The sequence below is a fragment of the Palaemon carinicauda genome, chromosome 21, assembly GCF_036898095.1.
Source record: "Palaemon carinicauda isolate YSFRI2023 chromosome 21, ASM3689809v2, whole genome shotgun sequence".
NCBI lineage: Eukaryota > Metazoa > Arthropoda > Malacostraca > Decapoda > Palaemonidae > Palaemon > Palaemon carinicauda.
In genome coordinates, this window is record NC_090745.1 from 28,916,477 (window position 1) to 28,930,742 (window position 14,266).

The 14,266-nt window shown below is 38.0% G+C and overlaps 2 protein-coding genes across 2 annotated transcripts in view; one reads left to right on the top strand and one right to left on the bottom strand.

Annotated features, from left to right (window-relative positions):
• Positions 1 to 14,266, bottom strand: part of LOC137615243 (excitatory amino acid transporter 3-like) — a 1,014,688-nt gene that overhangs the window by 820,841 nt on the left and 179,581 nt on the right. The window lies entirely within an intron of this gene.
• The window catches only part of LOC137615241 (probable serine/threonine-protein kinase kinX), a 40,101-nt gene that overhangs the window by 20,890 nt on the left and 4,945 nt on the right, over positions 1 to 14,266 (top strand). Inside the window, exon 2 of the mRNA XM_068344949.1 lies at positions 10,922 to 11,359. Within this exon, the coding sequence (XP_068201050.1) occupies positions 10,922 to 11,359 (438 nt within the window). The remainder of the gene's footprint in view (positions 1 to 10,921; positions 11,360 to 14,266) is intronic.

Sequence of the window (14,266 nt, forward strand, 5' to 3'; positions counted from 1 at the left end):
ATTCCAATAAACCGTAACACCACCGAGAGAAACGTGGGAGCGAACTTAGCTTAAATGCTAAAGTTGAAAGGAATGATGGGCCGTAGTAATACGTGGAGGGGGTCCACCGAGTACCTTGATACGGCTCCCCTTTCATTCGCCACTCTTCCCCCTCAAAGAGTTAAATCTATTTGGGGTGAAGATTGCTCTGTGTCATATCAAAAATTACGTCCCCAGATTTTATGAGATATCCTTAAAGATATATTAAGGATACTCGCGCCAGGAGTTAGAATTCTGGAGACCTATGGTTAATTCTCTGGGAGTATAACTAGCAAATATCCCTTAGAAAGCTACATAAGGGAACTTTCCATCAGGACGACTTGGCCGAGCCCAAAGAAAAAGACCTGGATTATGAGTCAGTCCTATTCTTTTCAACTCTAATAACTTATTTACAAAAAGATACCTCTGGTAATTTCCATGGAGGCGTTGTTGATTCCTTAAATGGAAGCACCTTACTTCTAATCATATCAAGACTGTTTATTAATTGTTTTACCCAAAAATCATAAGGTTGAGGAGATTTTGGGTGCAACTCAAAGTATGATGTGTGCTTTACAAGGCTTGCAGTCTGATGGGCTAAAGAAATATGAAGTCTTTGCAACCTCAACCAATACCGAACAATAGAAGACTTTCGGTAAAGGTCTAAAGGTAATTCTCCAGCATCAACAAGGAGACTTGGGATAGGTGAAGTTCTAAACGCTCCTGTGGACAATCTAATACTAGCATGATGTATTGAATCTAATATCTTTAACCGGCTTGGGGTGGCTGATAAGTGTATTTCACACCCTCAACTAATTTTTGAAAAGACCCGGGCCTTGTATAATTTTAAAATAGTATTGTGGTCTGGCTCCTATGAAGGGTGAGACAATACTTTTAAAAGATTCAGAGCCTCAAGACATTTATCTTTTAACGATTTTAAGTGAGAAACCCATGTAAGCCTTCAATCAAATATCAAGCCTAAAAATTTAGCTTCACTTACACATAGGATCCGTTGACCTTTGATGTATATATCGGGGTCTTGATGTACTCCCCGAATACAACAGAAATGGACAACAACAGTTTTACTTGTCGAGAACTTAAATCCATTTATATTAGCCCACTGGATAATTTTTTCAATAGAGAGTTGTAGTTTTCTCTCAACAATTCGCATTCTAGCTCCAGCAAATGATATGGAGAGATCATCCACAAATGATGTTGAGAGAACATCCCAGGAAATGACTGACTATATCCCATTAATTGCTAGTGCAAACAGGGTTACACTCAGCACACTACCCTGAGGAACTCCCTCTTCCTGACATTTACTCTCAGTTTCCCCAACTCTCACTTGAAAAACTACATGAAAGAAATGATTGAATAAACAGTGGTAGCTCTCCTTGTAATCCCAAATTATGAATGGTTTTACGTATAAAATATCTCCATGTAGTATCATATGCCTTTTCATATGATACTGAAAAAAAAAAAGGGTGCTGTTTGGAAGCAAGGGCTTAACAAATAGAGGACTAAAGTCATATCAACACATCAGTCGTTGAGTTCATTTTTCTAAATATGCACTTAATAGGTGATAAAATACCCTTCTTTTCAAAGTACCACATGAGTCTTGCATTGACCATCTTCTACATGATCTTACATAAACTAGATGTCAATGCAATTGGTCGATGGTTTGATGCTAAAAAAAATTCCTTATTGGGTTTTAAAGGAGGCTAAAATAATGGCTAGTTCCCAAACATTTGGATAACTATGATCATGCCATATTCCATTTATAATGCTTAAAATAAATAACTTTGTATCAAAAGGTACTTGTTTAATCATTGCATATGGAATTCCTTCGGGTCCAGGGGCTGTATCGATACAAGTAGCAAGTGCGGAATCAAATTTTCTTCCTGTTGCAAAATTTAAAATTTTCTTTTCTTCAATGTTCCTATACTGGTGACCAGGAGCTCCTTCACACTTGCATGATACATTTGAAAAATGATCAGCCAGGGCATCTCTAACATCATTTGCTTCAGTCACATACTGACCGTTCACCTTCAACAATATTGGTGGATTTGGGGCAAATTTGCCTGCAATCTTCTTTTAGCTTCCTCCATACAGAAGATGGTGGTGTTCTACTGTTGACTGAGGAAACAAAAGATACCCAAGATTGGCGCCTAGCTTCTTTCATGGCACTATGGAACTGTGCTCTACACTTTTTGTATGTTATCAAATTTTCCTCAGTACAGCGTCTATGCAATATAGTCAAGAGATTTACTGGTGACTCTGTGCAAGCCATTTAATTTTGAAGAATACTACGAGACTGGTTGCCGTGTGAATAATCCTGTGGTTTTGGAAATCGAATTGATTCCTGCTGTATGGAGAGTTCCATTCTGTAGGTCTATGGCATCATCAATACTTTCAAACTGCTCTGCACTCCCCTCTATTTTACTTAGCTAAGGAAATTTAACCCGGTCCGCCTTGTCGAGATTCCATTGTGGCGATCTTTGTAAAGGTGGACAATTGTTGGTGTTTATAACGATTGGTGCATGATCACTATTATGCCAATCATCTTATGTCCACCTATCGAAATCAAGGAGGCAGTTAGAGTTTGCAATTGAAAGGTCAATGCATGACAAGGTACCTGTCTGAACATGGAAGTGGGTGGGCTCTCCTGTATTAAAGAGTCCAATCTCCTAATTTTCCACAATATATGATATAATATTGCCCTTAGCGTTTGCTAAAACATCACCCCATAAAGGATGTCTGCCAATCAAATCTTCAATTAAAAGAAAAGGTTGAGGGAGTTGTTGAATCATCTTTACTAAATTATCATACGATGTTATCGTTTGGAGGCAAGTACAATGAGCAAAATGTATATTTTCTCCCTATACCAATCTGTAAAACCACTGCCTGCAGACGTGTACGGATAGACAAAGATATTTGAGGAACATCTCGACAAACGTATATAAGACTTTGGCCATGGCTCCCTACTCGATGATCATATGGTGTCCTATAGCTGATATATTCGCGAGGACAAGGGGCATTAGCATCAAGCTTGCTCTCCTGTAGACATACAATTATGGGGGATTGCTCGTGAATTAGAGTTTAAGTTCTTCATATTTGGCCCTTAAACCCTGACAATTCCATTGCAAAATGGAGGAAAAAACTATGGTTTATTTCTTGGAAAAACTTTGAGATGTGTTTGTGATTTTCTTTTTGTCCTTTTGATCTAATTGTTGAGGGGGATGGTGGACCTCAACTTGAATTTCTGATTGATTTAAATTGTCTTCTGGTTGATCCGAAACATCAACAGACAAAACATATTTATTTAATGTCATAACTCTAATATTTCTTATGGAAGGGAGTGAGAGAGATGGAGGTGTCTCTCTTTTCTGATTAATAGGTGGTGAGCTACCAGGTTTTTGTATCTTCCCCAATACAGGTGCACCTGGTAACTAAGTTTCAAGGGGAATCGCCATTAAATCAGGAAAGGAAATGGCCTGGGAGAGGTTATAGTCCATTTGCCAAAATGGGTAACCTATGAATGTTCTATATTACAAAGATTCTTGATGGATTTGCAATCCTTACGGATTTTTAAGGTTTTTTAAGTTGGTTGTCCTCATGACGACCTTGGGCAATTTGTGTTATATGCAAATTATGGCTCCCATTATTGAAAAATCTATTTTCTGTTATATCTTTGGTTCTATACATGATAACATGAAGAATTTGGTTTCTATACCTATGTTTTTAAGGTCAAGGAATATCATAAACCCATTGAATATGTTGTGGTAGGTATACATTTTGCCCTAATGTAAAATGGGTTGCCAGAATTTAGGTGTAGGGCTCATTTGTATTGTAAAAGATATGGCCTAGACACGTGGCATCATTTCAGAGAAAGCAGTAACATGCATACTTCGATTATTTTTAACGGAAATATAGTACTAATCGTCAAGGCAGCTCTATTAATGATTAGCCTTCTGCAGGAACAGTATATGACCAGAGGTTACCAAGCAAATGAGTGATATTGCTCCAAAGGGATGGGCATTTCTCAATTGTTGCGTAGACACTACCAATCTATGACAGTACAAATAAATAAGGATAACATGTGATTGACAGAAACAAAATGCTCGAACTTGAAATAAAAGGTGATATAATTCTATATCTTTATTTGTAGCACCTTTAGCTAGTCTGTGCTAACTACAATAAAACCTTTTAATCAGCTGACAGTTATATTTTAGTTTACTGCGAATCTCCTTTTTGTTTCTAAAATTAATGTTTTCACACTGTGTACCAATGTAAAATCATCATTTTGTCCTTGAATACTAATATAAAGTTATCTATTTACAGGAATCTCACACTGGCATGAAGTTTTGGCATCAAGTTGTTCCTGCATGTTAATCTAGTGGTGGCACTTTCTTCTCAGATGGCAAGTGAATCCTGTCTGATACCATCCTGTCATATGGAGGGAACCCTTCAAACTTTTAAGATCCAAGGCATCAACACTATGATCCAGCGCAGTAAAGAAAGAGATGATAACTTCCATGTGAAGTTGCAAACCATTCTAGAGTCGTCTAGAAATAATGCAACTGTTAAATGTCATAAAACATGTTATTGTACATACACCTCTTAAGCAAAATGTGGCAAAATATTTATCCAAGAAAAGAAAACAAGGTTTTTCAACTTCTGAGAGTGAAGAGCCAAGTACCTCCACGGTAAGAAAGTCTCAGCTTCCCACCTTTCACTTCCTAAAATATTGCTTGATCTGTGGCAAAGATTGTGTTCCAAAAGATCGAAAACATCCAGCCAGATGGGAACGAGTTATGAAATGTGAGACTAAGGATCGCCCTGGACTTTCCTCTTTAAAGATGTACTTTGAGATGTGTGTGAACAGAGAAATGACGAATGGGGCAGACAGGTTGAAATCCACATCAAAGGGGTTCTTGCTGATTTACCTGCTGCTGATGCGCAGTACCGCAAAAGGTGTTATGATGAATTCGTGATCATTCCAAAATACACTGATTTGTCAACCCCTCCCATTGTAATAGATGATGATACACTAAAGATGGTAATTGATGATATGTATGCCAATCAACATCTACGCATGTGGCCGTCTATTGAGCTACATGATACATACTGTGGTCTTGGAGGTCTTCTGCCTCGCCAGCAGATGTTTACAAAACTTATAAGCTATTTATAAGATGATATTGTGGTTATGCTCATGGAAGGCTGTGCTTCAGTAGTAGAGTTTAGACATTTTGTGAGTAAGACTTTGAAGATACTCAAAGCAGATTCAGCAGATGAAGACAGTATTGAAGCAGTGATTAAGCAAATCAAACATGAAGCAAGATCTGTGCAGTATAATAAAGCAGTTAACGATCTTGCACACTTTACCTACAACAATACACACAAGCAGACAAGCGTCACAATGTTTAAGATGATTTCAGAACTGGTATCGAATGGCCAGGTAACTCAGAAATCTCTGTATCTCAGTCAAGCTGTACAGAGTCACATTACAGGAACTAGAAACCAAATAACGCTTGGTCTAGCCAAGAAGGTGCATCACAAGTATGGAAGTTCTGAAATAATCAAGCTCTTGCATGAAAATAGCTTTACAGTTTCATATGATGAGGTTATACACTTCTGAAAGTCAGCTGCAAAATTTGTGGGAAACAACAGCAGTCTACTTCATCAGGCTATGGGCATGACTCGGAGAGTGGGTCTTGTGTTTGGTTGGTTTGATAATTTTGACCTCCAGGTCTAAACTCCATATGGGCGTCAAGAGACAAATGTTATGGCTCATGGGTTTCAAATGAATCCTGCTGGCATTATTGAGAGGGGAAGTGTTGAGATTGGAGTCATAAACCTTAGTATTCCTCACCTGCGCAAAACAGTGGTACAATCTCTCAGCATCACCCAGCCTATTGTACTCCAGCACTACACCGGGCCAAAAAAACCTAACCCTCCAGTTGTCTCAATAACAACAGGAATCCCATACAGGGATGTATGTGCCAGGGAGAAGAGCCTCAAGTCTGCTCAGCAAAGAGATGCCCAGTAGCTAAATACACTCACCATGGAGTGGTGTGGATTTAATAATAAGGTTGCCAGAGAGCAAGATCCACCTTCACCCAGAGCTGCCACAGTGTATCTAATTGGCCATCTTACAGATTCACCACCCTCTCATCCCGATACAATGCTTACATCACTCATCTACATGAAGAAGTCACTGGCTGAACAGGGAATGGATTATGCCAACCTATCGATAGACATGCAGCTGTACATGGTGGCCCAACAGATCAAGTGGTGGGAACCAGAAAGGTTCAGAGATGTTATATTTCGTCCAAGAGCAATGCACATGATCATGTCTTTCTTGGGATGCATCGGGACTCTAATGAAAGGATCAGGTCTTGATGTTCTTGTTGGAGCAGCATTTGGACATCTCACAGGAATTGTAAGTGGAAAGGCATGGATAAGGGCTATGAGAGCATTTTGCATGGTGACAGTTGTCCTGCTGCAACATAATCTTCATGATGGTGAAAAAACATTTGATGAAATATCTGCACATATAGAAAAAGCATGGCAGCATCCAACAGGCAAGCAATGGGTGGATAATCTTGTAAAACCAACCCTCCTTGTACATCAGTTTCTTTGTGCAGAGAGGAGGGAGACTGGTTGTTTCAACAACTATGCTTAGAACAAATGTTGCCTTACTTCTGCCATCTGGATTCCACGCAAAACTTTCCAGCCCCATCAAGACAATAGAACAGCTAAAGCATGGAACCATGGTTGGTAACAAGACTGTCTTTGACATGGAGGCCATATTTCTCCGACTGCTTATGGTTGGTCAACAATGTCAGCTGCAGTTAGAAATCATCTTTCAGTATGAGTTGTGTGCTGTCCCTTCCTCACTCATTGATGAGTATGGCTGTTTGCGTAAGGGCAACAAAGCTGTACTTGCCAGACGTCTTGGTGTGCTACAGCAAAACCCAATGGCTCCAAACACCATAATTGTAGATGCACGGCAGCTGCTTAATCACATTGCATAGCCTCATAGCGCTGATGCATCTATCCTTGTTGAGAGTACTAAGCACCGTCTTTCACTCTACCCTCCTGATAGTGTCAAGATTCTAGTCTTTGACAAGTATCATGATCTATCAGCCAAAGACCATGAGAGAATGCGACGTGGTGGCGAAGGTAGCACCAACTACAACCTGACTATCAGTAGTCCAATCCCAAATACAGACGTCATTATGAAGAACAAACACAACAAAAGGCAGCTGTCTAGAGTACTATCCTTTTTCAACACGGGAGATAAAATAACGGTAAAAAGTCAAGAAGACGGTTGTTTTTTACATGATGAAGCTGATGTCACAATGATAACATACTTCTTGAAGGCAGCTGATTGTAACAGAGTAATCAGAATCCTAAGTGATGATACTGCTGGTTTACTGGGTTTAGAAAAGTCAACTGCACCATGCATGTAAAGTTCAGAAGGAACGTTGAAATGGAGACATTGTAGACATCAATACAACCAGTGAGAAACTTGGTAATAAGTGTTTGTAGCTGTTAGGACTGTATGCGCTAAGTGGTTGAGACACAGTGTTCTATCCATTTAACGAAGGAAAAGTCAGTGCTCTGAATACCTTGCAGGTAGGAAACTTCCCTGGATTCTCTGAGATACTGGGTGAGATAGATGCCTCAGAAAATGACCTTTTGCAAACAGGCCAACAGTTCTTTACAGCATTACATGGCCAACCATCAGAGACCTCAATGAATGCAGCTCGCTACAGGATGTATACAAAAAAAGAAAGGGAAACGAATGCGTATCATGGCCCTGCCTCCTACAGACGCCAACCTTCTGCTCCATGTACAGCAGGCACATCTCCAAATGATATTATAGAAAGCAGCTGATCAGCAAGGCCCTCCAACAGTGGACATCAGTAAGTTTGGATGGCAGGTGAAGGATGGAGTCCCAACACCCACATTAGCTGCTAATCCTCCTGCTCTTCCAGGCCTAATTGATGTCCTCAGTTGTGATTGCAAAGCAAAGGGCAAGGCCTGCAGCTCTACAGCCTGCTTTTGTCAAAGGACCCTGCACTATTTACTGTATGTGTGGAGGCACAGACGGATGTCATAACCCATTCACTGCCAGTGATCAAGCAAATGAAAAGGACAGTGACTATTCTGAGGATGAGTCAGACACTGATTAGCTTAATTGTTTTGAGCTAGGTTTGCATAAAATGTTAACTTTTAACTTGTTTGCATGCTTTATCAATGTCCTGAATTAGAATGATAGTCACATTGGCTGGGATGCATTTTTGCATTTTTTCATTCAAGAGATAGATCCGGATGTGTGTCAACGTTTCCAGTATTACACGTTTTTACATATCATATTAGTAAGTTGTAGCACAGATATGTACATGATTCGAGATGATGTAGTACCAGGTTCCCAGTGTCACTTGCAACACCTATGTGAAGGTTTTTATCTAGACAGTATTGAGTATGAACATAAGCATTACCTTTTAACTTGAAAGAACCATTTGCAATATGTTCGAATTTCATTTACTTCTATAATATTTGAATATTTTTCTCAAAAGGTCTGCACAAGTAAAACTACACATTTTACAACTGTTTTTGTCATTATATTAATCTCTGACCATGAAAACATGGGTATAGACATTACATTTGACACGTTATCTTACCAGTTTCTAGAGATATTGAACAAAATAGAATTTTATATAATGGCAGCCAAAAATTGCATATTCCAGCATTTGCCCAAAATTGTCAAGAGGACAACCCAGTTGAAATACTTCACAAACACCATGGCATTACAAATATACCATAATACCTGGTTCTATAAAAGATTCATAGGTCCACAATGGAAATCATATGGGTGGCAAATGGACTATTAGTACTATCCTTTGTAATGGGGGATAAAGGTTGAATAGTGGTGGGCAATGTCTTATTGTTAATAAACGATGGTAAATCTTTAGGAGATATTCTTACCTTATTATGCAGCACTTTATCAAGAGATGGTGAATTTTTTTTTCGAGAACTACCTACAGTAGTAGATAGGTTAGATGACTCCTGAGGAACTTTTTCTACCCTTTTCTATGTCTTTGCTTAAGTAGTTGATTTATTTAATAATCTCTTGGCATGCACAGCGCTTACATGTTCGATAATTGATTTATAAAGGGCAGCTTCTTTTAACTTATATAACTGGCTGCTCCTAGCATTAGATTTATGATTAGAGTTGCAGTTCAAGGACCTTGCCTCAAGAATACATTCTCCATAGTAAGATTGGAGCAAGTGGTACAAATTTTATCATTCTTACAAACTTTGGAAGGATGCCCAAATCTAAAGCAATTAAAACATTTCAGTGGCTTATGATAAAAAGGTCAAACTCTAATCCTTTCATTTTCTATGTCAATGAGAAAAGGTACATCAGTATCCTAGAAAGTAAGGATAATCATTGATGGCCCAGGTACTTTATGTACTTTCTACACTGATAATGGACACATAGCCAATATCTCCTCTTCCGTAAATACATATAGATCTCTACTGAAAACAACCCCTGCTAAAAAGGTGGAACTCTAATCCTTTCATTTTCTATGTCAATGAGGAAAGGTACATCAGCATCCTGGAAAGTAAGGATAATCATTGATGGTCCAGGTACTTTATGTACTTTCCACACTGATAATGGACACATAGCCAATATCTCCTCTTCCGTAAATTCATATAGATCCCTATTGAAAACAACTCCTGTACCATAGCTAAAGTTTAGATGGGGGTTAGATGTCCAATTTTACATCCACGTTGTCTGTCTTTAATTTGGACAAAATAACCTTGTGTGTATGATTTGGCATTTACCAAGTAACTTTTCTTACCAAATCGAGATATATCTCCACTTCAGGTGAAATCGTTCCTACCTTCCTCCGAAGAATTTTGCAGATCTTAAAATAATTTTCTGTACCCCCTGTAGATTAGGCAACAAGCAACATTGGTGGTTTTGGCTTTCTTTGGGATGGCATAACTATTTCTGTGTCTTTATCAATCCAGTCTGCTGGTCTGTAGACCACCCTTAATATTCATATTACCTACTTTAATATTCAAAATGTTACAGCTTGCACTGAATGCTTCCTCATGACAGTAAAATGATAACCAAGAATCCCATCTACCATCTTGAAGTTTCATTCTAATTTCTTTTATTAATTAGTAGCATCCAAATATCTTATGTAGCAAATCATAATTGGCTTCCAATGGAATTTTGGCAACATGCAGGATTTTCAATTTTCCTGTGTAGCCCAAATTACCCTTTTAACGAATATTCAAAGAACAGTCCTTTATAGTTCCTAAGTCGTCAACGGGATTTTCTTTAAATGAATTGTAAGAGGTCGTCAACAGTGTCGGGGGCGAGTCAGCATATTCAGGGGAGGGAGGGTTGTTGTAGGTAGAATCCATAGGAAAAAAAATTTAAATTTTGATTTGAAATAGTTCTATTCATTTGCTCGAGAATATTAAGGAATCACATGTTGAAAGGAAATTGTGTTCCAAATCTCTATGGTTTGTGTTTATGCAAATTGATTTTACACACAAAAGATTACTTTCACACCTATAATTTACTTATAAGGTCTTTAAATAAAACATCAATAAAGTCTACTTTTTCACAAAATACCTATATCTGTAATAAGTATTTTTGTCAAAACCTATTAACGTAAAGCTTGAGACCTCGTCTTACCCATGTCTAAATAAGGAATAACTAAGGTCAATAAAACGTATCTACATAATCGAGATGAACTTTTAAGTGCCCATCTTTATTACAATTTTCCATCAATAAGACTCGGAATTTCTAAAACCTCTCAAATTCACTTATACACTATCAAATGCACCAAACTAATGGTTACTTTCTTTGCAGAATGTAAAATCTTTCTCCTTGGAAAGCCAGATGACGATGACTGCTCTACCATCCAAGAATTCCAGGGTACCTTTGAAGTAACGCTGCAGACTGGAAATCGGAACTGGAGCAAGTTCGCGCTAGGATTTAATTCTGAAGACAAACGTCCCATAGGCTACCTCCAAATAGAGAAGAAGGGTCATGCTATAGACATGACCCTGATGAACTGGAAATCAAGTCATCAAAACGAGACGCAGAATATAACAGGACACACAAGAGACATGTTTGTTGAATGGACTACTATCACTCTGGAACATTTAAATGGTTTTTTGCATGTTTCAGTGGACAAGGTCTTTGAAATAACGTTCATCCAGGTACATGCAGAGCCATTTAAGTTCGTCTACGCTCATGTGCTAGCAAATCAGTACATCAATGTGACAATGAACTGCAAACGACATGGTAATATATTTTCTGGTACAAACTAAAAATCCACCAATTCTTAGTATCTGTGCAGAAAAACACAGAAAATAAAGGACAACAAAAAACGGTGTTGCTAGAAAAACACAAACTGTTAACTTGTGTGTTTGTAAGAGCACTGCTAGCCCATTATACTCTGTCAAACTTTCTAAGATCACCAGGTTGGGGCAGGTAGAAAATATCGAGTGGTTACATCTATAGGCAATGTCCTTTAAATGCTTCCTGTAGAGATAATCGTTATTGGGAAGATTTGCTTAAGACCTCAGGAATCAAGGGAAAAGGTTTGCTTCTTGAATACACCCATTTACTTAAGTCCTTTATTTTTATTCCAGATTCTATGTACGCCTTCCTATATACGATTCTTTATATATACTTTCTTTTATCAGTCTTTGTATTAATGGATGAATTAAATATTGCAGTCATAGACTCCTTTAAGGAAGGACTGGAACGTCCCCTGCTCGGGGTTTTTAACTTGAGTCTGAAAGATTAACTTGAGTCTGGACTAAAATGACTTCTAGAAGGGCTAGAAACACGTTCTCTGGATCAAAATGGGGGTTTTTGAGGATGGTGAGTTCAATAGTAACATTTTTAACACCACCTGGGGTCATCTTCAAGGTCTAAAGGTCACTTATCAAGATCAAATTTGTGAATTTTGGTCAATTTTGCTCGTTTTTTGTGTGTAACTCATAAATGGTGAGAGATAGCTGATTATAATATGAGGCAAGTCTGCAGAGCTGTCCGAATTTGATATATATTGTCATATATCGTCCTTCAAGAAAGGACTGGAACGTCCCCTGATCGGGGTTTTTAACTTGAGTCTGAAGGATTAACTTGAGTCCTGGACTAAAATGACTTCTAAGAAGGGCTAGAAACACGTTCTCTGAGTCAATATGGGAGTTTTTGAGGACGGTGAGTTCAATAGTGACATTTTCAACACCACCTGGGGTCATCTTCATCATCTTCAAGGTCAAAAGGTCATATTTCAAGGTCAAAATAGTGAATTTTGGTTATTTTTACTCGTTTTATTTCTTATTTTAGTGTTTGTTTTAGGGCTTGTTTGGAATGTTTGAGTAATACAATATTTGACAATATATATTAAATTTGGACAGAACTACAGACTTGCCTCTTATTATAATCAGCCATCCCTCACCATCTATGAGTTACACACAAAAACGAGTAAAAATGACCAAAATTCACTATTTTGACCTTGAAATATGACCTTTTGACCTTGAAGATGATGAAGATGACCCCAGGTGGTGTTGAAAATGTCACTATTGAACTCACCGTCCTCAAAAACTCCCATTTTGACTCAGAGAACGTGTTTCTAGCCCTTCTTAGAAGTCATTTTAGTCCAGGACTCAAGTTAATCCTTCAGACTCAAGTTAAAAACCCCGATCAGGGGACGTTCCAGTCCTTTCTTGAAGGACGATATATGACAATATATATTAAATTCGGACAGCTCTGCAGACTTGCCTCATATTATAATCAGCTATCTCTCACCATTTATGAGTTACACACAAAAAACGAGCAAAAATTACCAAAATTCACAAATTTGACCTTGATAAATGACCTTTTGACTTTGAAGATGATGAAGATGACCCCAGGTGGTGTTGAAAATGTCACTATTGAACTCACCATCCTCAAAAACTCCCATTTCGACTCAGAGAACGTGTTTCTAGCCCTTCTTAGAAGTCATTTTAGTCCAGGACTCAAGTTAATCCTTCAGACTCAAGTTAAAAACCCCGATCAGGGAACGTTCCAGTCCTTTCTTGAAGGACGATATATGACAATATATATTAAATTCGGACAGCTCTGCAGACTTGCCTCATATTATAATCAGCTATCTCTCACCATTTATGAGTTACACACAAAAAACGAGCAAAAATGACCCAAATTCACAAATTTGACCTTGATAAATGACCTTTAGACCTTGAAGATGACCCCAGGTGGTGTTGAAAATTTTACTATTGAACTCACCATCCTCAAAAACTCCCATTTTGATCCAGAGAACGTGTTTCTAGCCCTTCTAGAAGTCATTTTAGTCCAGACTCAAGTTAATCTTTCAGACTCAAGTTAAAAACCCCGAGCAGGGGACGTTCCAGTCCTTCCTTAAAGGAGTCTATGATTGCAGTATAAGATATTGGCACAATATGAAGTAAAACAAAAGGGTTGCTTATTTATTTTTCACCTATATATAAATTATCAACTTTCTTCAAAGCGTATGCACACAAAAAAAAAACTCTGATATAACATTTACTTTATAAAGAATTAAGACCATTAATTAGTAAACCACGCTTATAATAATATACATACAAAGATAAATTTCTTGGACAAAAAAAAAAAATATTGGTTTGTGGGAATCTCTTGGATTGTCCATTGTTATCATAATTAGTGATCAAGGGTGGGTAGACTTAATGACGATGACCGCAAACTTTTGAATCCCAATACAAAAAAATAGGATCCTTAAACTTAGCTCTGGCATTGACAGGCAAAAAAATATGCCACATCTACATTTTTAGTAATGAAACTTAGGTTTTTAACCATTAATAGATGAAGTAAGATAAATTTATAACATCTGTTGAAATCAAAGCCCTGCATTTCAAGAAATTAAACCTATTTCAATGGACTCCTTAACACTAATGTGATTACCATACGACAAAATTTGGAATGTATGACATCTGTACCGGCCACACCACAACGATCTTTGAAAGTTTGACGATGTATAGCATATCAAGGTGGCATCACCCATATCCAATACTTGACTATTTCGCTTGAGGTGGTCACACACTCCAATAGACACCACAGTAATGTTTATAATAATTATGATTTTACTTCCTGGCTTTCTCATACTGTACAAGGGAGCTTATGGCTTGGGGCCATTATTCTGAA